We start from the raw sequence: 27,510 nt of genomic DNA, 5'->3' as shown, positions 1-27,510 counted from the left end.
CACCCAAACCACAAAAGAGGGCTACAAAGAGGCATTCAGCCAGGGACTGGAAGTTGGATGCCCAATGTCTGCAAGTCTGGGTCCAAGGACTGGGAGTCGGAGGCAGCCTGCCCTTGGATTGAGGGATTGGAGGTCTATGTGTTTGTGTGTGTGGGGGGGGGGGGGGGGGGGGGGAGGGGCTTATTTTGCTGTTATTGCTTTATTTTGTTGTTGTTGTTGCTTGTATTGTTCTGCTGAATGCCGTGGGCATGCTGTGTTGACAGCAAGAGTTTTGTGGCAGCACTTCAGGTTTCCCACACCACATCCTTAATTTGTGTTGGTTGTTAACACAAATGACATATTTCACTGTGTGTTTTGATGTACATGTGATAAATAAACAAATCTGAATCTGAGCATGGAAACAGGCCATTTGGCCCAACTCATCCATGCTGGCCAAGTCTAACTGAGCTAGACTCATTTGCCTCTGTTTGGCTGCTATCCCTCTAAACCAGGGGTTCCCGACGAAGGACCCCAACCATTAACTGTGGACCCAAGGTTGGGAACCCCTGTTCTAAACCTTTCCCATTCATATACCAAATGTCTTCTAAATACTGTAGTTGCACCTACCACCACTACTTCCTCTGGCAGCTGATTCCATTTACCCAGCACCCTCTGTGTGAAAGAACTGGTCCCTCGTCCCTTTTAACCCTCTCCCCTCTTACATGTCTAACACAACGGGCTGCAAGTCCGCTGATGAACGATATCACCTACCCCACAGGGAAGTGAGCAGGAATGACTCATCTGTGTGGGGAGGATATCCTAGACTGCCATTGTTTGCTGGTCTTCAGAGAACAGATAGTCTCTGTTGGTGACAAGGTGTGAAGAATGTACATTGACAGCAGAAACACACAAACAAGTTATTTTTTATTCCAAGGTAGTATAAATGGCAACATCAAGAAATAATTCTTCAAAGTAGCTTGAAAAATAAAACTCAATTGGTTTATTTTAAACCTCTCTTAGAAGAAATTGTCACCACATCCTTCATTGGCAACTGCTCTGTTTGAATGCAGAGACTGGACCCATTCTCAGTATCTGACCAATGTTTCTGTCTGGACATGTTACATCAGCAACCAGTCAGACCTGGGGCTGTTATAGAAAAACTTGAATATTTACCGAACACTTCCTACAAACACTTCCAAATGGAGATCAATCTGACAGCAACAGGAAATTGTGATGAAATTCAACCCTTCCTGAAGAGGAAAACTGTCCTGTCCAAACAGAAAGAAATACATAGCTTGTGCCAAAAGATTTCAAAGCAAATTATCCCCGAGGTGAGGATTTTGGATCTGGGCTTTCTGACATGGCTTGTGGTGAAGTTAAAAGCAGGACTGTAATCATAAAATAAATAAATCTTTATTCAGCCCTCATAATTAAAATTGAAAAGAAGTGGGGGAGGGCAGATAAACTGCGTGCTCTGATCTCTGGCATTGAGCCTGTTTGTGACCTGCGTTATTTTGCCTCTGACCATTAAAGCCATTAAGATTTCCCTTTTGGCCGTGATCAACGATGTTGTTATTGAGTGATGTGGAGATGGAAACCTCTTCTCTAAAGCTCATCCCTTTGGTATACATTGTCGATTAGTCACTCTAGCAGTAAAGACTATCCAAAGGAAATCTAAAGCCAAAACAAAACTGCTGGAAACACAGCATGTTGTGGTACCTATATTGTACATCTCTCCCTCTGCCACATAAAATGAACTGACTTTATTTTACTTTTCCAGTCTTTGCCTTGAAACATTAAACTCTGTTTCTCTTTCTGAACTCCTGCATTTTCTGGTTTTGAAGACCTTTGCCCTCCAAACTCCACTTGCAACTTTGGTCTCAGTCTAAAAGCTTGCCATGGCGTATCTGCCGGGAATTGTCTTTGTTGGGTTAGAAAGGTTGTATAATACAGCAGTTAACTTTATACACAATGTCTATACCAGTTGGCAATGGTAACTGATCCACTAAAGATTTTCAGTCTTCAAACCTCCTACCCGAATCACAAAATCCAACACAGTTTGAACACCACTGGTACTTTGAGAATAAAGACAGAAAGACGTCATCCTGAAATGTTAATAGTGCTATTTTCTCTCCCGACCAGATGAGTGCCTCCCACACTCTCTTACCTGATACCCATTAGCAGTGACATTTTGTTTTACTATTACCAAAACATTAAAGATGAACATATCTATTGTCTTGTTAAATACCTGGCACCTTTACTATGCACCAAGTACCTTAGTTAACTGTCTCTTTTACAAATGGAACAGTGGCAACAAAGACAGTCAGTGTCCTCAAAGTGGAGTTGGACGCTAAAGAAGAAAATATCAAATGCGTCTTGAAAGCTCTTACATCTGAAAGTTGGCCATCAATCAGTCGAATGCTCCTTCTTGCTGTCCTCACCTGTCCTGGGCTACTTCACGTTTCCTCTCTTCCCTTGTTACACGATGGATTCCTGAAATATTATCACCCTCAAAAAGCAGCTCCCAGGTGTAGTCCTCCTCGATTTGAGGAACACGCACCCCTCCAATCTCCTTCTTCACCAGTCCAGAGAAAGAAGCGAGGTATCTTTGAGCCCCTTCCACGTGACATTGTTGCTCATTCACCATACACTTCACTGAGAAGTAACGCTCCAACACTTGGAGGCCCAGATCGGCAGCATTCTCCATTTGAGTTAGAGTCTGAGGAGTTAGAACACAGAACATAAAACAGTGCAGCACAGGAAAAGCCCTCTGGCCCCCAATGTTGTGCCAAACCATATTAAATTCATAATTAAGTACCCAGGTAAACTAATCCCTTCTACCCACACAATGCTAACATCCATCTATTCTCTGCACATTCATGTGCCTTTCTAACAGCCTCTTAAATATCTCTGTTGTATCTGTCTCCACCACCACCCCTGGCAATGTATTTAGGCGCCCACCACTCTGTGTTAAATACTTGACCTGCGCATCTCCTTTGAACTTACCCCTCTCGGCTGCTCTCTAATATTAGACATACCAGAGTTAGAAGTGAAAAGCACTCATTAGCCAATGTGCATACTGGTACTAAATAAGCAACAATCAGAAGGTACTTTAATGGGTTAATGAGTCAATGATTTACCACACAGCCATTCAGCCTCTAGTATGTGGATTGGCAGCATGGGAGACTGCCATGCTAGAGGAACTCAGCCATTCGAGCAGCATCTATGGAGGCAGAGCGTTGGTCAGCGTTTTGTATCCCAATGCAGGGTGCCAAGCAAAAGTCAGATTTATTTATTTATCTCGTGTACATCAAAACATGCAGTGAAATGTGTTATTTGCATTAATAACCAACACACCTAAGATTACAGTGGGACAGACCGCAAGTGTCACCACATATTCCAGCAACAACAAAAAAACAGCAAAATAGCACACCAAGCAACAAAGCAAAACAAGACTTATTTCTCCCACCCTTGCACATTCACGATCCTCCAACCTCAGGACAGGCTATCTTCAGCCTCCAGCCTTCAAAAGACTCATGGATTCATAGACCTTCGGCCTTCAACTTCTCTAGCAGACTCACAGTCTTGGGGCTGTAGCCGTCGGGCCTTAGACTTCTGGGCTTCCAATTGACTTTCAGGCTTTGATCTTCAGTATCGACCCAGGACTCACTGATAACAGTGAAGCAGAACTCTGGTTGAGGACTGAAGTCCAGACTGGCTGATGAAGGGACCCAAACATCAGGCCTCCAACTCCAGTCTTGCCAAAACATCGACAATCCCTCTGTACCCACAGATGCTGCCTGACCCACTGGGTTCCTCCAGGTGCTTCTCGCCCTGGTCTGAAGGTGATGAGGGATGCCTGAGTAAATGTGATAATCCCCCCTTGAGTCACAGAGCACCACAGCACAGGAACAGGCCCTAGACTATACCGAACTGTTAATCTGCTTGGACCTATCAACCCACACCTGGACCTTACCTCTCCTATCCATGTGCTTATCCAAACTCCTCTTAAATGTTGAAATCAAACCCACATCTACCACTTTCGCTGGCAGCTCGATCCACACTCTCACCATCATTTGAATGAAAAAGTTCCCCTCAGGTTCCCTTGAAATATTTCACCTTTCACCTTTAACCTAACTAGACCTTTAGTTCTAGTCACCAAACGTCAATAGAAAACGCCTGTTTACATTAACCCCACCTATACCCCTTTCAAACCTTGTCATTCTCCTGCACTCCAGTGAATAAAGTCCTCAGCCACTGAGGCTTTCCCTTAACTCAGATCCTCCTGTCAACATGCTTGTAAATTCTCTCTTTACTCTTTCAATCTTATTGATATCTTTCTTTACAACCCCATCTACCTATAATGTTAATTTCAAGGAATTATTGATTTGTACTCCCAGATCCTTCTGTGCTACCGCATTCCACTGTGCTCTACCGTTCACTTTGTAAGTCGTGTCCTGGTTTGTTCTCCCAAACTACAACACCTCACACTTGTCTGCATTAAATTTCATCTGCCAGTTTTCAGGCCATTTTTCCAGTTGGTCCAGATATCGCTGCAAGCTTTGACCGCATTCTTCGTTGTCCACTACACCCCCAATCTTGGTGTCATTTGAAAATTTACAGATCCAGTTTATCACATTATCATCCAGATTGTTGATATAGACAACAAACAACAGCGTACCCAGCACTGATCCCAGTGACTCACCACTTGTTGCAGGCCTCCAGTCAGAGAGGCAGCCATCTACAACCACCTGGCTTCTTCTGAGAAGCCAATGTCTAATCCATTTTACTAGCTCATCCAGAATGCCAAGCAACTGAACCTTCTTGACCAGTCTTCATGTGGGATTTTGACAATAGCCTTGATAAAGACCACGTGGACAACATTCACTGCCTTTCCTTCATCAACTTTCCTGGTAACCTTCTCATGATCTACCATGCACAAAGCCATGTTGACTGTCACTAATCAGTCCGTCTATCCTATATATATCTGGTCTGTATCCCTTCATGCCCTGCACAATCAGCAGTTTAAACACCACTAGTATATCTGCCACCCCATTATCCCAGGCACCTACCGCTCTCCATGTAAAAAAAACCTGCTTTGCACATCTCCTTTGAACTTTCCCCCTCTCACCTTAAATGCAAGTCACCCTTGTATTGACATTTCTACCATGGAAAAAAGCTTCCGACTGTCCACCCTACCTATGCCTCTCATAATCTCATCAGATCTCCCTTGAGCCTCCGATGTTCCAGAGAAAACAACCCAAGTTTGTCTATTACATTTTCTAGTACTGGGGGGGGGGGGGGGGGAAGATTCACAGTACTTGTGACATTAGTAAACCAATTACAAATCTAGAACAACTCAGTCATAGAGTAATATAGCACAGAAAAAGGCTCTTCAGCCCAATGTGTGCATGCTGACCATAGTGCCCACTAAGATAAACTCATCTGCCCGTACTTGCCTATATCTGAACTTCTAAGAATTAAGAAGAAATCAGTGAGTTCTATACGATACATTCAGTGGCCACTTTATTAGGTACATTCTCCTCTGACCTCTCTCATTATCAAGGCGATTTCACACACAGAACAGTCACTCATGGGATGTTTCTTGCTTCTCGCACCATTCTTTCTAAACCCTTGAGTAGGGTCCATGGACCCCAGGATGGGAACCCCTGATCCAGAGACTGTTGTGCATGAAAATCTCAGGAGACCACTCTGTTCAGCACTAACAATCATTCCACAGTCAAAGTAACTTAGATCACATTTCCTTCCCCATTCTGAAGTTTGGTCTGAACAACTGAACCTCTTGATCATGTTTACATTTAGTGCATTGAGTTGCTGCCATATGATTAGCTTATTAGATACTTGCATTAACAAAGATGTACAGGTGTACCTAACATATGTAAACACGAGGAAATCTGCAGATGCTGGAAATTCAAGCAACAGACACAAAATGCTGGTGGAACGCAGCAGGCCAGGCAGCAACTATAGGAAGAAGTACAGTCAACATTTCGGGCTGAGACCCTTCATCAGGACTAACTGAAAGAAGAGATAGTAAGAGATTTGAAAGTGGGAGGGGGAGGGGGAAATCCAAAATGATAGACATATCAGAACGGGAATGGGACGTGGAATTAAAATGTGTGTCCACTGGGAGATCCTGTTTTCTCTGGTGGACAGAGCATAGGTGTTTAGTGAAACAGTCTCCCAGTTTGTGTTGGGTTTCACCAATATATAGAAGGATGCACTGGGAGCACCGGACGCAGTATACCACACCAGTCGACTCACAGGTGAAGTGTCACCTCACCTGGAAGGACTGTCTGAGGCCCTGAACGGTGGCGAGGGAGGAAGTGTAAGGGCCGGTGTAGCACTTGTTCCGCTTACAAGAAGGGGATCGGTGCGAAGGAATGGGGGGGGGGGGGCGCGAATGGACAGGGAGTCGCATAGGGAGCGATCCCTGCAGAAAGCAGAAAGAGGGGAGGAGGGAAAGTTGTGCTTGGTGGTGGGATCCCGATGGAGGTGGCGGAAGTTACGGAGAATTATATGTTGGACCTGGAGGCTGGTGGGGTGGTAGGTAAGGACAAGGGGAACCCTATCCCGAGTGGGGTGGCGGGAGGATGGGGTGAGGGCAGATGTGCATGAAATGGGAGAGATGCGTTTGAGAGCAGAGTTGATAGTGGAGGAAGGGAAGCCCCTTTGTTTAAAAAAGGAAAACATCTCCTTCGTCCTGGAATGAAAAGCCTCATCCTGAGAGCAGATGTGGCGGAGACGGAGGAATTGCAAGAAGGGGATGGCATTTTTGCAAGAGACAGGGTGGTAAGAGGAATAGTCCAGGTAGCTGTGAGTCCATAGACTTATAGTAGATATCAGTAGATAAGCCGTCTCCAGAGATGGAGACAGAAAGATCAAGAAAGGGGAGGGAGGTGTCGGAAATGGACCAGGTAAATTTGAGGGCAGGGTGAAAGTTGGAGGCAAAGTTAATGAAGTCAACGAGCTCAGCATGCGTGCAGGAGGCAGCACCATTGCAGTCATCGATGTAGCGAAGGAAAAGTGGGGGACAGATACAAGTATAGGCTTAGAACATGGACTGTTCCACAAGGCCAACAAAAAGACAGGCATAGCTGGGACACATGTGGGTGCCCGTGACTACACCTTTGGTTTGGAGGGTTAATTCCACGTCCTATTCCCATTCTGATATTTCTATCCATGGCCTCCTCTACTGACAAGATGAAGCCACACTCAAGTTGGAGGAACAACACCTTATATTCCGTCTAGGTAGCCTCCAACCGGATTTCTCTAACTTCCGTTAATGCCCCTCCTCCTCTTCTTACCCCATTCGTTATTTACTTATTATTCCCCCCCACACACACCTTTTTTCCCCTCTCTTTTCTCTCTCTGCCCCTCTCACCATCACTCCTTGCCTGTTCTCCATCTCCCTCTGGTGCTCCCCTCCCCCATTCTTTCTCCCTAGGCCACCCGTCCCGTGATCCTCTCCCTCTCCAGCTCTGTATCCCTTTTGCCAATCAACTTTCGAGCTCTTAGCTTCACCCCTCCCCCTCTCAAATTTCTTACTATCTCTTCTTTCAGTTAGTCCCGACGAAGGGTCTCGACCCGAAACGTCGACTGTACTTCTCCCTATAGATGCTGCCTGACCTGCTGCGTTCCACCAGCATTTTGTGTGTGATACCTAACATATGTGCCCACTGAGTTTATAGGAACAGAATTAGGCCATTTAGCCGAATGAATCTGTCCTGCCATTCAATTATGGCTGATTTTTTTTCTTCCACCTTTTCCCTGTAACGAACCAAGAACTTATCAATCTCTGCCTTAAATATACCCAATGATTTGGCTTCCATAGTCCTCCTTGGCAATGAACTCAACTACGATAAGATAGATTCTTGACCTTTGCGACTTATTGTCTACCTCGACAGCTCTTTCTTTGTAACTGTAACACTCCATTCTGCATTCTGTTACTCTTTGTACTTTGTATTACCTCAATGCACTGTTATAATAAATTGATCTGTATGAACAGTATGCGAGCCAAGTTTTTCACTGTACCTCGGTACATGTGATAATATTAACCAGTTTATCTCTGGTGGAAGAAATTCCTCCTCATCTCTGTTCTAAAGGGCACCCTTCCATTCTGAGGCTGTGCCCTCGAATCCGAGACTCTTCCACCATAGGAAACATCTAGACCTTTCAATATTCAATTGGTTTTCAATGAGATCTCTACCCCCTCATCCTTCTGAGCTCCATCGAGCTCAGGCCAGAGATATCAAACATTCCTCATACATTGAACACAAAGTTCACTGCAGATGCTGTGGTCAAATCAAGACGTACAAAAAAGCTGGATGAACCCAGCAGGTCGGGCAGCATCCGTTGAAAGAAGCAGTCAATGTTTCGGGTCAAAACCCTTCGTCAGGATTCACCTGACCCGAAACATTGACTGCTTCTTTCAACGGATGCTGCCCGACCTGCTGAGTTCATCCAGCTTTTTTGTACTCCTCATACATTAACTGCTAAAGGTACATCTCTTTATTTTGAGGCTGTGAAGTGTAATGCAGAAGGGTTAAAGCTGGTTTATATTCATCTACAGATGATACAAAAATAGGTGGAGGGTCAGCTAGAGTTGAAGAAGCAGGGAGGCTACAAAAGGATAGCTTGGAAAAATGGGCAAAGAAGTGGCATACAGAATACAGAGTATGGAAGTGTATGGCCATACACTTTGGTAGACGGAATAATGGCATTGACTCTAAGACCATAAGACTAGGGAGCGGAGTAGGCCATTCGGCCTAACGAGTCTGCTCTGCCATTTCATCAAGGCTGATTTAATAATCCTCACAATCCCATTCTCCTGCTTTTTCCTTGTAACATTTGTAACGCTGATTAATGAAGAACCTATCCAGCTCCACTTTAATTATACTCAATGACTTGGCTTCCACAGCCAAGACTGTTTTCTAAAAAAAGGAGATTCCAGAAATCCAAGGTGCAGCATTCCTAAAAGCTAATGTGCAGGTTGATTGGTAGTAAGGAAGACAAATGCATTCATTTCGAGCGGACTAGAATGGGGGTAGTGGGGATAAGCTCCCACTACCTATTAACTGCTCCAATGGTATGTGTCTCAAATAGCCACTGATAACCAAGTCCAACTCCCTGCCTTCAAGTGTAGCTTAGCTACTAAGCCCGGCGGAACCACTTTTACTGAGAGGAGAAAGGGCAAAGCGAGGTTGCTGGCGCCTTAAAACCACTCACTTCAGGCAGACAGGGCTCGTCAGCTTGGTTGGCAGATCACCTAGAAGGAACACTCTGATCTTAAATCTCCACTGATATACCCACTGATGGGAAAAGCTTTGGGAGTAAACCTCGAGGAAAAATTTGGAGCTGGAGACTCTAAGGCAGTCCTATGTTGAGTTCAACATGACTGGCATCACTGGTGCCAAACCGTATCGGTCTCTGCTGTTCCTTTGAATTCATCAGCTGTGTGGAGAGGAGCCTGCTGCAAGGGCAACAACGTGCTCTCCATATTGTACATCCCTGGCTTGCGTATCAGCTAGGATGCAATATCCATGGTTGACCCTGACAAACGAACAGCCTCGGGAATTCTAAGGCTTTATAAGACGTTGCGTCCAACCACATTTGGAGTATTGTGAACAGTTATGGGCCTCGTATTTTAATGATTTTATTTTATTTATCAATTTTTGAATTTTATTTATGCAGTGCGGAACGGGCTCTACTGGCTCTTCGAGCCATGCCGCCCAGCAACCCACCAATTTAATCATAGCCTAATCATGCAACAGTTTACAATGACCAATTAACTAACTGGTATGTCTTTGAACTGTGGAAAGAAACTGGAGCACCAAGAGGAAACCCACACGCAAAGGGGCATGGAACGTACAAACTTGCTTACAGAGCATGCCGGAATTGAACTCTGACCTAAACACCGAGCTGTAAACAGCAGTTCACTAACATGGCGCCCTAAAAAACAATATGCTGGCATTGAAAAGAATCCGGATGTTCATGAGAATAAAAGTGAACCTCCAGACTTATGAAAGTGTTAACGTGTGAGGAGTGTTTTATGTCTCTAGGCCTGTACTCACTAAAATATAGAAGACAGTTGGGGGATCACTTGGAAACTCACTGAATGTTGAAAGGCCCAGATAGAGTGGAAGTGGAGAGGGTGTTCCCAGTCGTGGGAAAATCTAGGACCAGAGGGCACAACCTCAGAATAAAGGGGCAACTCTTTAGAGCAGAGATGAGGAGGAATTTCTTTGGCTAGGCATGGTGAATCTGTGGAATTCATTGCCACAGACAGCAGAGGAAGCCAAGTCATTGGGTACGTTTAAACTGGAGGTTGAGTGAGGGGATTAAGGGTCATAGGGATAAGGTAGGAAAATGGGGTTGGGAGGGGACAGTAGAGCAGATTCTGTTTGTATAACCTATAGTCTTGTGGTAACATGATCTTGTGATATTATGATCCTGCAGTATTGTGGTATTATGCTTGTGTTTTATACTGGTCTAATGGACATGATGTTGTGAAATTATGGGCTTGTGGTATTAAAATCTTCTGTTATTATGGTCTTGAGGTATTATGAACTTGTGGTCATGGTATTGTAGTGTTAAGGTCTTCTGGTCTTGTGGTATTATAGTCATGGGGTGTTATGGACGCGCTACTGTGGTCTTGGAGTATTACCTGCAGGGTTACAATGACCTGGCACTGGGTGCTGGGGGAAAGCCTCTTGTTGGCCCAGGCCGCAGTGTCCCGCAGCAGGGCAGCGAGTAGGGCCGCCTCTCCGCCCACGTCCCGGTCCCCCCGCAGGAACTCGTCGGCGCCGTCCAGAAGGATGAGGGCGGGCGGCCTAGCCGGACTTTCGTGTAGGGAGGCCACGGCGTGCAGCAGCTGCCGGGCCGAGCGGGGGTACACCAGCTGCAGTCGCCGTAGGCCGGGGGGCTCCAGCTGCAGCAGGGGGGCGGGCAGCGCCCGTACCGGGCGGGGGGCGAGTAGGAGCACCCGCCCCCCGTCTCGGCCCGCCACCGCGGCGGCGGCCTGGAACAGTAGCCAGGTCTTGGCCTGGGACCTCGTCCCCAGCAACAGGCAGCCCCCCATGTCCGAGCCGTCCCAGATCCCGGGATCCACCGAACTCACGGGACCCTCAGCCTCCGCTTCACCGGGACCTGCAGTCTTCCCGAGGTTTATAGCATTGCAGGGATCTTCAGTATTCCCGGCGTCTCCATTGTTTCTGGAATCCCCAACATTCCTGCAATCTTCAGAGTTCCCTGAATTTCTAATGTTCGCGAAATCTCCAGTCTTCACAGTATCAACAGTACTCCTGGGATCGTAGGATGGTTTGTTCGCAGAATCCCCAGAACCACTGGGGTTTCCATTATTCCTGAGATTTCCAGTAGTCCCGGGGCTTCCAGCGTTCCTGGAACCTCCACCGTTCCCAGGAACTCCAGTTCTGAAGGCGCCAAGAACTTGCAACAGAACCGCGGCCATCGCCGCCGAACCTGTTCCACTTCCTGGTTCAAAAGCTGCAGGTTCCCGCTGAGATTTAAAACACCAACAACAACCACATCTATTTACTTCGCAGCCGGCGCAGCCTTCAAGTCGCTTCAATGAACCCTGACAGAACATTTACAACGACCCCGAGAGGGAAATGCTTAAAAAAACCTCGTTTATTTCTGGGCTGCGGGTGTTACTGGTCAGTCTGACATTTAATCGACACGTCTTGGTCAAGACTAGAAATGGCAAACTTACCCCTAAAACATTTTAGTGAAACAAAACCGTCAACACCCCACAATCATTTAGTTTAACCTACTGTCCCCACCATTCCTTTGTCTGGCTAACAGAAAATCGAAGTGCAGGTTTAAATGGGCCATGATCTGGAGGACGAAATATAATGTGTCAGGTGGATTGTTATGCCTTTCTCAGTTTTTAAAGCATTTATGTAAATGACGGTAATGAAAGGATGCAGGTACACAGTCACAGTGCCCTAGGGTAGTGGTAACAGTGAGATCACTCGAGTTAATACCAAGGGGTTGTCTGTCTGTGGGTCCTCAGGAGGCTGGAGAAGCTGATTCTCATCCACATAGCCGGGATGTTAGGGTGAATTCCCTTAATGGAAACTCTTCAAGGGTCCCAGTGAAGGGTCTCAGCCCGAAACATCGACTGTTTTCTCTTTTCCATAGATGCTGCCTGGCCTGCTGAGTTCCTCCAGCATTTTGTGTGTGTTGCTTGGATTTCCAGCATTTGCAGATTTTCTCTTGTTTGTGATTGGACTACTACACTGTGAAGTCTCCTCCAAGGATGCCTATCCTGAAGAAGTTTAAATCTTCCGTTCGATGGGAGCTCAGTGAAACCCTCTCTCACTGCTCCCCCTCTGTGATCTCTACTGCCCTCTGACCATGTAGTTACCCAAACCTGCTACCACAGCCTGGGAACACGCCTTCACCACCATCTTATACCACATGGGTTCCAGATCGGTTTTCAAGCTTCTCGATTCAGAGCTTCTGAGGAGCCCAGGTACTCACATTCAATCAACACACACACAATGCTGGTGGAACGCAGCAGGCCAGGCAGCATCTATCGGGAGAAGCACTGTCAACGTTTCGGGCCGAGACCCTTCGTCAGGACTAACTGAAAGGAAAGATAGTAAAAGATTTGAAAGTAGGAGGGGGAGGGGAAAATGCGAAATGATAGGAGAAGACCAGAGACGGTGGGGTGAAGCTGAGAGCCGGAAAGGTGATTGGCAAAAGGGATTCAGAACTGGAGAAGGGAAAGGATCATGGGACAGGAGGCCTAGAAGGAAAGAAAGGGGGAGGGGAGCACCAGAGGGAGATGGAGAACAGGCAGAGTGATGGGCAGAAAGAGAGAAAAAAAAGGAGAGGGGAAAAGTTAAATATATCAGGGATGGGGTAAGAAGGGGAGGAGGGGCATTAACGGAAGTTAGAGAAGTCAATGTTCACGTCATCAGGTTGGAGGCTACCCAGCCGGTATATAAGGTGTTGTTCCTCCAACCTAGATGAACCCACACTCAGGTTGGAGGAACAACACCTTATATACCGGCTGGGTAGCCTCCAACCTGATGGCATGAACATTGACTTCTCTAACTTCCATTAATGCCCCTCCTCCTTACCCCATCCCTGATATATTTTGCTTTTCTCCCCCCTCCTTTTTTTTCTCTTTCTGCCCATCACTCTGCCTATTCTCCATCTCCCTCTGGTGCTCCCCTCCCCCTTTCTTTCTCCCGAGGCCTCCCGTCCCATGATCCTTTCCCTTCTCCAGCTCTGTATCCCTTTTGCCAATCAACTTTTGAGCTCTTGGCTTCAGCCCTCCCCCTCTCAAATCTCTTACTATCTCTTCTTTCAGTTAGTCCTGACGAAGGGTCTCGGCCCGAAATGTCGACTGTGCTTCTCCCTATAGATGCTGCCTGGCCTGCTGCGTTCCACCAGCATTGTGTATGTCGCTTGAATTTCCAGCCCTGCAGATTTCCTCGTGTTTGACTCACATTCAATCGACAGCTTCTCTGACCGGTTTCTCTGTGCTACGCTTTCCGCCATGGGGTACCCGGGGTCTCTATCCCAGTCACTTCCACCACTCCACTTTCTCCCACCACCACGTGCAATTTTATAAGACCTGATGAAGCATCTCGGCCCAAACGTTGACTGTTCACTCTTTTCTATAGTTGCTCCAGCATTTTGTGTGTGTTGTACCTTATAGTTTTGGACATTTCTGCCACTGAAAACAGACTCTATCCTATCAAATCTATGCCTTTCGTAAAATGATATAAAGTTCAAAGTATATTTATTATCAAAGTACATATATGTCACCATACACCAATGCCATTAGGCTTTACAATTCAACCGCCAGGACTTAAGAACTTTTTAAAAGCTATTATTAATGCTTTTTGAGATAGTGATTTAGATGCATATCATATTTTTTACTGAGTTAAGTATTGTATGTAATTAGTTTTGCTACAACAAGTGTATGGGACATTGGAAAAAAAGTTGAATTTCCCCATGGGGATGAATAAAGTATCTATCTATCTATCTATATACAAGCCCAAGATTTATTTTCTTGCAGGCATCATGGTAAATACAAAAAACACAATAGAATCAATGAAGGACAGCGCCCAACAGGATAGACAAAAACAACCAGTGTTCAAAGGACAACAAACTGCGCAAATACAAAAAGAAAGGCAAACAAGAAATAATAATAAATTAATAATTAAGCAATACATATTGAAAACATAAGATGAAGATTTCTTGAAAGTGAGTCCATAGGTTGTGAGAACAGTTCAGTGAGTGAAGTTATCCCCTTTGGTTCAAGAGTCAGATGGTTGAGGGTTAATTGCTGTTCTTGAACCTGGTGGTGTGGGTCCTGTACCACCTTCCCAATGGCAGCAGTAGGATGAGAGCATGATCTGGGTGGTGAGGGGTCCTCGATAATGGATTCTGCTCTCCTGCGACAGTGCTCAGTATAGATGTGCTCAGTGGTGGGGAAGGCTTCGCCCATGATGGACTTCGTGGGCTTTTCCATTCAAGGCTATTGGTGTTTCCATACCAGACCTTGTTGCAACCAGTTTCCACCACAGAAGCTTGTAAAAGTTTTAGATTGACATGCTGAATCTTTGCAAACTTCCAAGAGAGTGGAGGCATTGCCTTGCTTTCTTTGTAATGACACTTATGTGCTGGACCCAGGGTAGATCTTTTGAAATTATAACATGAAGGAACTTATCCCCCAATGAGGACCCCCAGTTTCCTCTTCCTGAAATCAATAATCAGCTCCTTATTCTTGCTGACATTGGGTAAGAGGTTGCTGTGGCACCACTCAGCCAGATTTTCAAACTCCCTTTTATATGCTGATTCATCACCGCCTCTGAATTAGCCAATGACAGTAGTGTCATCAGCAAACTTAAATACTGGATTGGAGCTGTGCTTAGACTCACAGTCATACATATGAAATGAGTAGATCAGGGGGCGATGCACACAGCCTTGTGCTACATCTGTGCTGATGGAGATTGTGGAGGAGATGGTGTTGCCAGTGCCAGATGATGTAGAGGAGGCTTGACCCAAAAGCAGAGACGATTTAGCAGTAAGTGATATTTTACTAATAAACCGCAAAATAACAAACCACGAGGGGCCACAAAACAAGGGAGAACAGATACTTCATATAACAAGGTGTCTGAAGGCTAAGAGGAACTGGTTGAGTTTGGCTGTTTCGATGGGTGAACAAAGGACTGTGGATTTGTGCTTGGTTTAAATTGGCTGCAGGTGATGAGTTGGAAACGAGTGGTATGTGTCTCCTGTTAGCTGTGTTGAGACTGGGAGGTGCCTTCCTGTGCAGGCCTGACAGACAATCTGAACTGACTGTGGTCTGCAAATGAGATAATCAAGGATCCAGTTGCACAAAGAGATATTGAGGCTTACTGATTAGTTTTGAAGGGATGACAGCATTAAATACCAAACTGTAGTCAATGAAGAGCATTCTGATGTATGCATCTTCACTCTCCAGATGTCCCAGGGTTGAGTGAAGAGCCAATGAAATGGCATCTGCTATTGACCTGTTGTGATGGTAGGCAAACTGGAGCTGATCTAAGTTTCTTCTCAGACAGCAATTGTTATGTTTCATCACCAGCCTCTGAAAGCACTTCATCAGGGTGTTGAAGTGAACCTGGCTTAATCAGATAGGATGTAAGTGCTGTTGGATGATAGTCATTTAGGTAGATTGCCACATTCCTCTTAGGCACCCGTATAATTGAAGCCTGCTTGAATCAGCTAGGTACATCAGACCACCAAAGAAAGAGGTTAAATATATCGGAGGAAAGATGTGGTGGCCCTGCAGGGGGTGCCGAGGAAGTCTGCAAGAAAGATCTTAGGAATGGAAACCGAAGGAGCATTGGATATCTCAGGGCCTTACTCGAGTTCGGAAGGGTGGAGGGGCATCTCTATGAAACCTGATGAATATTGAAAGTTTTTAACTGGAGAGAGTGGTTGTGACATAGGAGCAGGATTAGGCCATTGGGCCCATTGAATTTGCTCTGCTATTTCGTCATGGCTGATCCATTTTCCTCTGGACCCCATACTCTTGCTCTCCACCCATAATTTTTTACACCCTGAATAATCAAGAACCTAGTAACCTCTGCCTATAATACATCTGGCCTCCACATCTGAGAGGATGTTCCCTACAGTGGGAGAGTCCAGGGCCAGAGAGCACAGCCTTAGATTACAAGGACATCCCTTTAGAACACAGATGAGGAGGAACTTCTTCAGCCAGAAGGTAGTAAACCAATGAAATTTATTGCCACCAATGGCTGCAGAGGTCACATCATCAAATATATTTAATACAGAGGTTGATAGAATTATGATTGAAATCTGCAGAAGCAGGGATGGGGTTGGCGGAAGAGGTAAAGGGCTAAAGAAGAAACCAATCCCTTCCCAACTTCTAAGTTCATCCACCCTCCCCTCATCTACCAGCTTATACTTCTTGCCCTCACATTCTTATTCTACCTTCTTCCTTTCCTGCCCTGCAGAGATGCTGGCTGACTGGTTGAGTTATTTCAGTATCTTGTGTGAGAAGCCGGAATAAACTTGACTTTCTATTGGTCCGAATGGGCTGTTTCTGTGACGTATGACTCTATTTTATTTTAGTCTACTTCTTTCCATATCCTTTTTAACCGTGAGACCTTCCTCCCCTGTTTCTTTTTCCCTCTCGATGCCCCACACTGATCCATGAATGAATGAATGAATGAATGAATGAATCAATTAATCAGGGTGGCGGAAGGAGGCGCATGCGCGGCGCGGGGCGGCCAGGCACAGCGTCCAATCAGGTGGCGCAGGAGCGGTGATGACGCGTCACCCGGGCAGCGGCTCATTCGGAGGGCGGTGCGAGGGTCTCTGGCACTTGGGTTCGTCGTTGTAACGTTGCCTGGGGCTTTAGTCGATTCTCCCCTTTGCCCTCATCAGTACCTCCGCTCGCCCGGGCATCTCACAGCAGCAACAGCCGTTTGGAGTCGCTCACTGATCGGATGGCGCTTACATCCGTGCTCGAGGCCCCGAGCCTGGGCCTGTTGCTGTTACTTGCCATGGGCACCAGCGCCGTGGAAGTGAAGCGGCCCCGCGGCGTCTCTCTCTTGAGTGAGTACCTGGCGCAAATCGTGCAATGTATTTCATACAGCGAGCTCCAAACCTCGCTTTTAGTGACCGTGCAACAAGTGTTTATTTTAAAGCGCGGTACCTAGCAACACTTTTAAAATTTAGACCAATTGTTGGAGAATACCGCTGCTGCAGGAAATGGTCCCGTATTTCTGTTAGTGAGGGTCCAATAGGGCAATAAAATGCAGTGCAACTAGTTCACACTGCAGCTCCTTTGGAATGCAATACAAAATGTGGTGGAAAATTCCTGTATATATTCTTAGTTTCAACAACAATTATACTTTGGATACAGTGTAGATATTGGCAAGCAACAGTATGAGGAATTAGTTTAGTTAGATACAGCAGTTCCCCGCAAAGCATAGAGCAGTACAGGCCCTTCGGCCCACGATTTTGTATGAACTAACGAAATTAGTAAATAATAAACACAAGAGATTGTGCAGATGCTGAAAATCCAGAGCAACACACACACGAATGCCGGAGGAACTCAGCAGGGCAGGCAACGTCTCTGAAAATGAATAAACAGTCGTTGTTTTGGGCAGAGACCCCTCAGGACTGGAAAGGAAGGGGGAAGACACTAAAATTAAAAAGTTGGGGGAAGGGGAAGGAGGTGATAAATGGAACCAAACAGGTAGGAAAGGGCTGGAGAAGACCTATTCTGAAAGCAAGAGTAGACCATGGAAGGAAGGGAAGATAGAAGGGCACCTGGGGAGGTGATAGGTGAGGTGAGAGGCTAGAATGGGAAATTGAAGAAGATGGAAGGGGTGAAGATGATAAGAGAAAAAATCATGTTCATGCCATCAGGTTGGAGGCTACCTTGACGGAATAGGTGGTGTTGGTCCACAGCCTCATCATGGTAGAAGGTAGGAGGATCAGCATCTCGTATGCCATTTAAGTAGCTTCCAACCTAATGGTATGAACATTGATTTCTTCAACTTCCTTTAATTTCTCTGCCCTTCCCTCTCTTTTTCTATCCCCCATTCTGGCTTGCTTCTCACCCCTTCTCACCTGGCCATGACCTCCATCTGGTTTCCCCTCTTTCTTTCTCCCATGGTCCACTGTCCTCTCCTGTCAGATTCCTTCTTCAGCCCTTCACATCTTCCCCCACACACCCTCCCTCTCATGATCAGGTCAGCCGTGGTGGAGCAGGCTTGGCGGGCCAGATGGCCTACTGCTGCTCCTATTTTTTATGTTCTTATCTGTTTTTATCTATCACCTTCAAGTTCATACTCCAACCCCTCCTCCCACCTTATTTGGACTTCTGCCCCCTTCCTTTCTAAACCTGATGAAGGATCTCGGCCTGAAATGTGGACTGCTTATACCAGTCTATACATGCTGCCTGACTTGCTGAGTTCCTCCAGCATTTTATGTATATTCATCAAGTTTTCCAGCTTCTGCATAATCTCTTGTGTTTATGAAAAGAAAATTGTTACGAAGCGTGTAAGTGGTGTTAAAGCAATGTTTCACTTTGGCCACTTTGTTCAGTGTATGCATAATTAGCCTTTGAATTTGTCATAATTAGATGTTACTGGGAGATCAAGAGCCACACAGCCAATTTTAGTGCTTGACAATGTCAGTAGGAATTGATTGAGGAAAAATAGTTCAACAGTTTAAACAAGAAAAAAATCTGCAGATGCTGGATATCAAAGCAACACACACAAAATGCTGGAGGAACTCAGCAGGCCAGGCAGCATCTGTGGAAAAGAGTAAAGATTTGATGTTTTGGGCCAAGACCCTTCATCAGGACTGGAATGAGAAGGGTAGAGATGAAAAGTCAAAGTAAGAAGGTAGAGGGGAAGGGGAGGAAGAAGTACAAGGTCGTAGGTGATAGCTGAAACCGGGAGGAGTGAAGTAAAGAGCTGGGAAGTCGATTGGTGAAAGGGATAACGGGCTGGAGGAGGGGGAATCTGATAGGAGAGAATAGAAGGTCGTGATAAAAGGGAAGGAGCACCAGGGGGAAGTGATGGGCAGGTAAGTAGATGAGGTGAAAGAGGGAAATGGGAATGGTGATTGGGGGGGAAGGGGAGTTATCAGAAGTTCGAGAAATAGATGTTCATGTCGACAAGTTGAGGACTACCCAAATGGAATATAAGGTGTTGCTCCTCCAACTAAAGTTGGGAATGGGAAGTAGAATTGAAATAGGTGGCCACTGAGAGATCCCACTTTTTCTGGTGGATGGAACATGAGTGCTCGACGAAGTGGTCTTCCAGTCTATGTTGGGTCTTACTGATAGACAGGAGGTGACAACTGGGAGTACTGGATACAGTAGTGCACCCCAACAGAACAGGTGAAGTGTTGCCTCAGATGGAAGGACTGTTTGGGGCCTGAATGGTAGTGAGGAAGGAGGTGTAACACTTGTTCTAGGAGGGAGATCAATGGGGAGGGACAAATGGACAAAGGAGTCACATAGGGATCCCTGTGGAAATTGGAAAGTGGAGGCAGGGAGGGAAATATGCTTGGTGGTGGGATCCCATTGGAGATGGCAGAAGTTACCGAGAATTACATGCTGTACACAGAGGCTGGTGGGGTGTTATGTGAGGACGAGGAGCCCTATCCCTGGTGGGGTGGCAGGTGAATGGGGCGAAGGGAGATGTGTATGAAATGGAAGAGATGCGGATGAGGGCAGCATTGATGGTAGAGGAAAAGAGCCCCTTTCTTTGAAGGAGGACAGTTTATTAGTTCTGGAATGAAAAGCCTCATCCTGAGAGCAGATGTGGTGGAGTTGGAGGAATTGAGAAGGGGATGACATTTTTACAGGTGACTGGGTGGAAGAGGTAGCTGTGAGTATCAGTGGGCTCATAAAAGAAATGAGTAGATAAACTGCCTTAAGAGATAGAGACAGAGTGATCGAGGAAGGGGAGGGAGGTGTCAGAAATGGACCAGACAGATTTGAGGGCATGGTGGAAGTTGAAGGCAAAGTTGAAGTCGACGAGCTCAGATTGGATGCAGGAAGCAGCACCAGTGCAGTCATTGATGTAGCGTAGGAGAAGTTGGGGAGTGATACCGGTGTAGGCTCGGAACGCTGACAAAAGGCGGGCATAGCTGGGACCTGTGCAAGTGCCCGTGGCTACACCTTTTGTTTGAAGAAAGTGGAAGGAGACAAAGGAGGAATTATTGTGCGTAAGGACCAGTTCTGCCAGATGGAGGTGTGGTGGTGGTTGGTTCTGGTGTCCAGAAAGAAGAGGAGGGCTTTGCTGCCTTTCTGATGGGGAATGGAGGTATATAGAAACTGGGCAACTATAGTCAACATGAGATGGCCAGGGAACTTGAAGTCATTGAAAAGATCAAACTGCATATCAACTGCAAATGTTGGGTTTAGGTTGGGTGTACTAATGAAATATTTCTGTTTGATTTGAAGCAGGTGAGCTGAGGCAGCCTGACTCAGAACCATTCAGATCAGATGAGATGCATCCTGATAGGTGGCACGGTAGAATAGTGATTAGCACAATGCTTCATAGTTCAAATATGTTGTCTATTGCTTTTCACTGATATTGTATTTGCAGCATTGAAAGTAGTTACAGTACAGTACATGACCTTCGGCCCACAATGTTGTACCGACCTTTTAACCTACTCTAAGATCAACTTAACCTTTTCCTCCCAGATCGACCTCCATTTTTCTATCATTCATATGCCTGAGTTTCTCTAATGTACCTGCCTCTACCACCATTCTCTGTATAAAGAGTTTACCTGTGAAATGCTCCACTTTATACTTTCCTCTTATCACTTTAAGATTATGCCCCCTCGTATTAGCCATTTTTGCCCTGGGGAAAAGTCTCTGGCTACTGTCTGTTTCTAAGCCATGTCGACCAAGTCACCTCTCATCCTCCTTCACACCAAAGAGAAAACTCGTAGCTCACTCAATCTTTCCTCATGAGTCATGCTCCTTAATCCAGGCAACATTTCAGCAAAGTCTCTAGTGTGGTATGGGAAATATCCCAAGTCCTTCAGAGACAGGTTTATTATCACTGAAATGTTATGAAATTTGTTTTGCAGTGGACTAAATAAAAATTACTGTAATGAAAAAAAAACATAGTGCCAGCAGGAGAACAAAAGAGTGAGATTGTGTTTGTGGGTTCATGGACTGATGTTGGAGGGGGAAGAAGCTGTTCATAAAATGTTGAGTGTGCATCTTCAGGCTTTTGTACCTCCTCCCTGATGGTAGCCATGAAAAGAGGGCATATTTTGGATGGTGAGGGTCCTTTTTGAAAATCTCCTTGATTGTGGGCAGACTAGTACCTATGATGGAGCTGGCTGCGAATACAGCCCTCTGTAGTTTTTTTTTCCCTTGGCTTGGATTGAAGTGTAACTTTATTCCTCAACAGACTGATGTTTTAAAGTTTCTGTTATGTTTTGTAACTTGTATACAGACATCCACAGCATAGTACATTTTGAGTGTCCCTTTCAGGCCTAAAGATTTAATTGATGTGGATGATTTCTTACTCTAGGGATAATGTTTCTCTGGACAAAGTGGATCACTGTACTTGGCAGGTGAAACTTGTGGCCATGAAGCAATCTCAGGCTCTGGTGCTACCTTTATGCTGGTTGTAGGAGATGACTCAAACTGCAGGAAGTAGTTCTGACAGTGGTAGCTACCTTCTTCCTTTTTCTGTTTGTGCATTTTGATCTTGAGAAGATGCATTTAGTTAACTGGAGTATTCTGTTATCCTTCATATTGCTCCCCTTGCAATCTGGTCCCTCTTGTAGGTTTCCTCATCCACAACATCTGATGAATCTTGTTTTTGTATCTTTAATGACAATTTTCTTTTTGGCCTTCCATTCATCCAGCTGAGCTTTGGTCTTAGTGTCTACTTTCACAAGCAGCTTTTTATCTCCCATTTGAAGTTCATGCAATAACGTTAATGCCCGCAGAGTAAATTCTGGTTCTTTGTACTTACAAAAGCCGAATGCTTACAACTTTCCTGAAGCTCCTTGAACTCTTCCAGCTTAAAACCAAGCCACATTTTCTAAGTAACTGCCTGATAAACATCAAAAGCTTTCTTAGATACGTTGCCTACAAAAACTGTTATAGTCGAGCCGCTGCTTTTGGCGCTTTCACACTTCCTCTGAGCAACATGGCCCTTCCTTGGTCCAATATGCTATCTGACGAGAGGCATACGGTTGTTACCAACACCTGTTTGTCCTCTGGGGAACAGTTCACAGTGTACACCATGGAGATGTGGCATTATTCAGTATCCTTAATTCACTTTCAGTTGGCTTCATTGCAGGGGATGTGGCATGCAAATAGTGGATGGATCTCCGATCAAGTTGTAGTTGTCTCAGGCAGTCATGCCCCCACAATGCTGGCCCTCCTGTTTTGCCATATACAAGCCTAATGTGGCTTGTTGGTTGTTCTATGTCACTGTCATGAATGTCATTCCCACAGGAGTTATCTTTTCTCCAGTACAAGTTCTTAGTTGAATATCTGCAGGCTTCGGTTTGTTATCTTCGAAATGCCATTCACTGATTTTGTGTAATGACTGAAACAGCTGAGCCAGTGTCCAATTCCATTTTAATTAATCTGCTGTTCACTTCTGGTGTAAGCCATATTGCTTGTCTGTTAGTTTTCACATTCTAAATCTCAAGGCTACTTACCCAGTCTTGTGTCACTCATTTTCAGATTTTTCATCAACAGCATGCAGATTAGTGCTCTTCTCTGTGCAGACCATTTATTTTTGTCTGCCTGACATGCTCTGTGTGTGTGTCCTACTTTGTTGCATTTTCTGCAAGTTTCACCTTTAAACCCGTGTTTGTTTGGTGTATATAAGCCCCTGCCTCAACAGAAACACAATTTGTTCAGACATGCCGTTTTTTCTGTTTAGACGTTACAAATTTGTTCATGCCCACTATCTTTCTTGATTGCAATTCATTTGCATCTCTCTGTGGTTTCGCTGAAACAGCAATTTTTCTTTTAAAATGGGAGTTGTGCTTCAGTTAGGAGTCATTTTTGAATGTTTTCTTTTAAGGTTCGATAAACAAAACGATCTCTCAGTGAATCATTAAGCCCATTACCAAACTGACAGTTCTCAATTCAGCCACATCTCAGCCACTGAGATGGACTTCCTTTTGATTCCGCTTATGAAACCTAAAGCGTTCTGCAATCATTAATAGCTTCAGTTTGGTTGGTGCAGTCAAACTGCAAAGCAGACTGTATGCCTTTAAACCCAATGAACTCAGCAAAATTGGTACTCATTTCTCATTGGCTATTTCGTTTGCTTCAAAATATTGTTGAATTAGCACAGTATACATATTCCAGTTACCTTGTGTATAATTAAATGCGTCAACCTTTCTGCTGTAGCCAGCCAGTTATGCTTTTCTTTATGATTATTATCAGCAGGTATTCATTGTTTGTGAACCTGTGAATTCTTCCATTTTCAGACTTTAAAAAAACTCGATTGTGTCTTCCCTTCCAAAGAACTTGTGTTCTGCTTTTTGTAACTCAGGTTCATTTTAAAAATACCTCGTCACCAATGTTATGTTTTGTAACTTCAAAATATTAAAACCAATTCAAAGGAAGGCACAGCAGTCTGGGAATGTAGGTTTAACTTAAAAAAAAAATTTTAAATTGAATTTTCAAATAGGTTACAGAAAGAAAAAAAATCATCAACCCTTCCCCCCTCCCCTTAACCCCTCCCCCCAACATATCCCTGTAGAAAAAAAAGAGAAGAAAGAAGAAAGAAAGAAAGAAAAAAGAAAGAATGACTGGATATCGGAAGATCCCCACATGCTCCATGGAGTTCATAATAGCTTTAATATGTATATTTATTTCTTTCCCCAGATAACCAATAATTTTATCTTCGGAGCACCTATATATTTAATCCTATGTTTTGTAAATAAGGGTGCCAAATTTTCAGAAATATTTCATATTTATCTCTTAAATTATAAGTAATTTTTTCAAGTGGAATGCAGCTAAAAATTTCATTCTTCCGACAATCTATACTTAAGTATGAATCCGATTTCCAAGTAACTGCAATAGCCTTTTTGGCTACTGCCATTGCAATTTTTATGAATTCTTTCTGATATTTATTCAATTTGGATTTCGATTTTATCCCTTCAATATAGCCTAGTAAAAATAATGTTGGATTATGTGGAAGTTGTATTCCAATAATTTGTTCCAATAAAATTCTTAAATTTGTCCAAAAAGGTTGAATTTTAAAACAAGACCAAGTAGAGTGTAAAAAAAAGTACCAATTTCTTGATTACATCAAAAACATTGATCAGATAAATTTGAGTTTAATCTATTTATTTTTTGTGGTGTAATATATATTTGATGTAAAATGTTATATTGTACTAATCTTAGTCGAACATTTATTGTATTTGTCATACTGTCAAGACATAATCTTGACCAACTTGTTTCATCAATTTTAATATTCAAATCAGTTTTCCATTTTTGTCTTGACTTATGAATTCCTTGTTTAATTGCCTGTTTTTGAATCAAATTATACATACCAGAAATAAATTTTTTAAATTTTCCTTTATGAATTAAAGTTTCTATTTCATTAGGTTTCGGCGATAACATTGTTTGACCCAGTTTATCTCTTAAATAAGCCCTTAATTGGAAATAACAGAAAAGAGTGTTATTTGATATTTTATATTTAGTCTTTAATTGGTCAAATGACATTAATATACCTCCTTCAAAACAGTCTCCTATATATCTAATCCCTTTGTGAAACCAGTTGTATAAAAGTTGATTATCCATTGTAAAAGGGATAAGTTTATTTTGAATTAAAGGTCTCTTTGCTAATAAAGATTTCTTTATCTCATCATCAACACTTATCTTATTCCATAAATCAATCAAATGTTTTAGTATAGGAGATTCTTTCTTTTCCCGTATCCATTTAGATTCCCATTTATATATCAAATCTTCTGGTATATTTTCTCCTATTTTGTCTAATTCTATTCTAATCCATGCCAGTTTATCTTCATCAAAAAAAGATGCAATAAATCTAAGTTGATTTGATTTGTAATAATTCTTAAAATTTGGTAATTGTAACCCTCCGAGGTTAAATTTCCATGTCAATTTTTCCAACGATATTCTTGACATCTTACCTTTCCAAAGGAATTTCCTCACACATTTATTTAACTCTTGAAAAAATTTCTGCGGTAATTGTATTGGTAGTGTTTGGAATAAATATTGTAATCTAGGGAATATATTCATTTTTACAGCATTGACTCTACCTATTAATGTTATTGGTAACATCATCCATTTATCAAGATCTTCTTGAATTTTTTTCAATAATGGCAAATAATTTAATTTGTATAAATTCTTTATATCATTATCAACTCTTAGACCTAAATACTTTATACCATTTATCGGCCATCAAAATTGAGTTATTAATCAACATTGACTATAATCTCCTTTATTAAGGGGTAGAATTTCACTTTTATCCCAATTTATTTTGTACCCTAATATTTTCCCATATTCTTCCAATCTAGAAGATAATTTACACAACGAATGCAATGGGTTAGTTAGATAAATCAGAACATCATCAGCAAATAAGTTAATCTTATATTCCTCTTGATTAACTCTGAAACCCATAATATCTGAGTTCTAATTAATTCAGCTAATGGTTCTATCGCCAACACAAATAAAGCAGGTGATAATGGACAACCTTGTCTAGTTGACCTTGTTAACTGAAATGATGTGGAAATTTGGCCTTTTGTCACCACTTTAGCTTTGGGTTTTTAAGGTTTTAATCCATTTTATAAAAGATACTCCTAATCCATATTTTCCCAATACCTTAAATAAAAAATCCCATTCCAATCTATCAAATGCTTTTTCTGCATCCAAAGCAACTGCCACACTCATTTCTTCCCTCTTGTGCCAAATGAATTATGCTAAGTAACCGAGTTACATTATCTGCCAATTGTCTATTTTTAATAAATCCTGTTTGATCCATGTGTATTAATTTTGGTAAGTATTTAGATAATCTATTAGATAAAATCTTTGCTATTATTTTATAGTTCATGTTCAACAAAGAAATAGGTCTATATGATGTTGGCTTTAAAATATCTGTCTTTTTTTGGCAATACTATTAAAATAGCTATCGAAAAAGATTCTGGAAGTTTATGCGTTCTTTCTGCTTAGTGTATTAGCTCCATAAAAGGAGGAATTAATAAATCTTTAAACTTTTTGTAAAATTCAGGCAGAAAACCATCTTTTCCTGGAGATTTATTACTCTGAAGTGATCCTAGAGCTTCTTCGACCTCTTTTGTTGTAAAAGGCACATCTAATCCCTTCTGTTCTTCTGAATTCAATTTTGGGAGAGTTATTTGTGATAAAAACCTTTCTATCTCAACAATATCATTTTGTGATTCTGATTGATACAGTTCAGAATAAAAAATTTTAAAGGTTTCATTGATTTCTAAAGGTTTATAAGTAATTTTATTTACACTTGTTCTAATTGCATTTATCATTTTGGAAGCCTGGTCTGTTTTTAACTGCCAAGCAAGAATCTTGTGTGATCTTTCACCTAGTTCATAATATCTCTGTTTAGTTCTCATAATTGCTTTTTCTGTTCGGTATGTCCGAAGTGTATTATATTGTAGCTTCTTATTAACAAGTTGTCTTTGTTTTTCTTCTGTCATATATCTTTGAGATTCTTTTTGTAATTTTGTAATCTCTTTTTCCAATTGATCTATTTCTACCATATATTCCTTCTTAATTTTAGAAGTATAACTTATTATTTGGCCTCTCAAATATGCCTTCATCGGTTCCCATAATATAAATTTATCATCAACTGAATGTGAGTTTGTATAAAAAAAAATCTGTTTTTCATAAAATCACAAAAATCTTGACGTTTTAATAATATTGAATTAAATCTCCATCTGTAAATCGATTCCTCCTTATCCATCATTAGCATTGTCATTATCAAGGGAGAATGATCTGACAAAATTCTTGCTTTATATTCCATATTTTTCACTGTCTTGAATATTCGCTGATAGTAGGAAAAAATCTATCTTTGAATAAGTTTTATGTCTATTTGAATAAAATGAATAATCTCTTTCTCTTGGGTTAATTCTCCATATATCAATCAAATTTAAATCTTTTATCAATGATAAAGTTAATTTTGCTACTTTTGGTTTTGTAACAACCTTTGTTGACCTATCTAAAACTGGGTCTAGACAAAAGTTAAAGTCTCCACCTATTAATATTTTATCGTGTGCGTCAGCCAAATTCAAAAAAGCCTCTTGTATAAATTTTACATCGTTTTCATTTGGTGCATAAATATTCATAAGAGTCCATAGTTCTGAAAAGATTTGACAATGTATAATTACATATCTTCCCGCAGAATCAATTAATACATTTTGTAAAAACACGAAATGCTGGCAGAACTCAGCAAGCCAGACAGCATCTATGGGAGGAGGTAGTGACGATGTTTCGGGCCGAAA

At 43.0% G+C, this 27,510-nt stretch overlaps 3 protein-coding genes across 3 annotated transcripts in view; 1 reads left to right on the top strand and 2 right to left on the bottom strand.

Annotated features, from left to right (window-relative positions):
• Window positions 1–27,510, bottom strand: part of c16h19orf53 (chromosome 16 C19orf53 homolog) — a 355,432-nt gene that overhangs the window by 170,088 nt on the left and 157,834 nt on the right. The gene's annotated exons all lie outside the window — the stretch shown is intronic.
• swsap1 (SWIM-type zinc finger 7 associated protein 1) lies at window positions 883–11,605 on the bottom strand. The gene is made up of 2 exons (XM_073068995.1): window positions 10,664–11,605; window positions 883–2,698 (listed from the first exon to the last, which is right to left on the bottom strand). Exons 1-2 carry the CDS (start codon window positions 11,603–11,605, stop codon window positions 2,417–2,419), a joined length of 1,224 nt encoding a protein of 407 aa, XP_072925096.1. The 3' UTR covers window positions 883–2,416.
• The window catches only part of prkcsh (PRKCSH beta subunit of glucosidase II), a 125,004-nt gene continuing 114,298 nt past the window's right edge, over window positions 16,805–27,510 (top strand). The window contains exon 1 of the mRNA XM_073068994.1: window positions 16,805–17,106. Within this exon, the coding sequence (XP_072925095.1) occupies window positions 16,998–17,106 (109 nt within the window). The 5' untranslated portion in view covers window positions 16,805–16,997. The remainder of the gene's footprint in view (window positions 17,107–27,510) is intronic.

The sequence above is a fragment of the Hemitrygon akajei genome, chromosome 16 (genome assembly GCF_048418815.1).
Source record: "Hemitrygon akajei chromosome 16, sHemAka1.3, whole genome shotgun sequence".
NCBI classification, from domain to species: domain Eukaryota; kingdom Metazoa; phylum Chordata; class Chondrichthyes; order Myliobatiformes; family Dasyatidae; genus Hemitrygon; species Hemitrygon akajei.
Note: the sequence above shows the minus strand (reverse complement) of the source record. Positions and strands in the feature narration are given on the sequence as shown.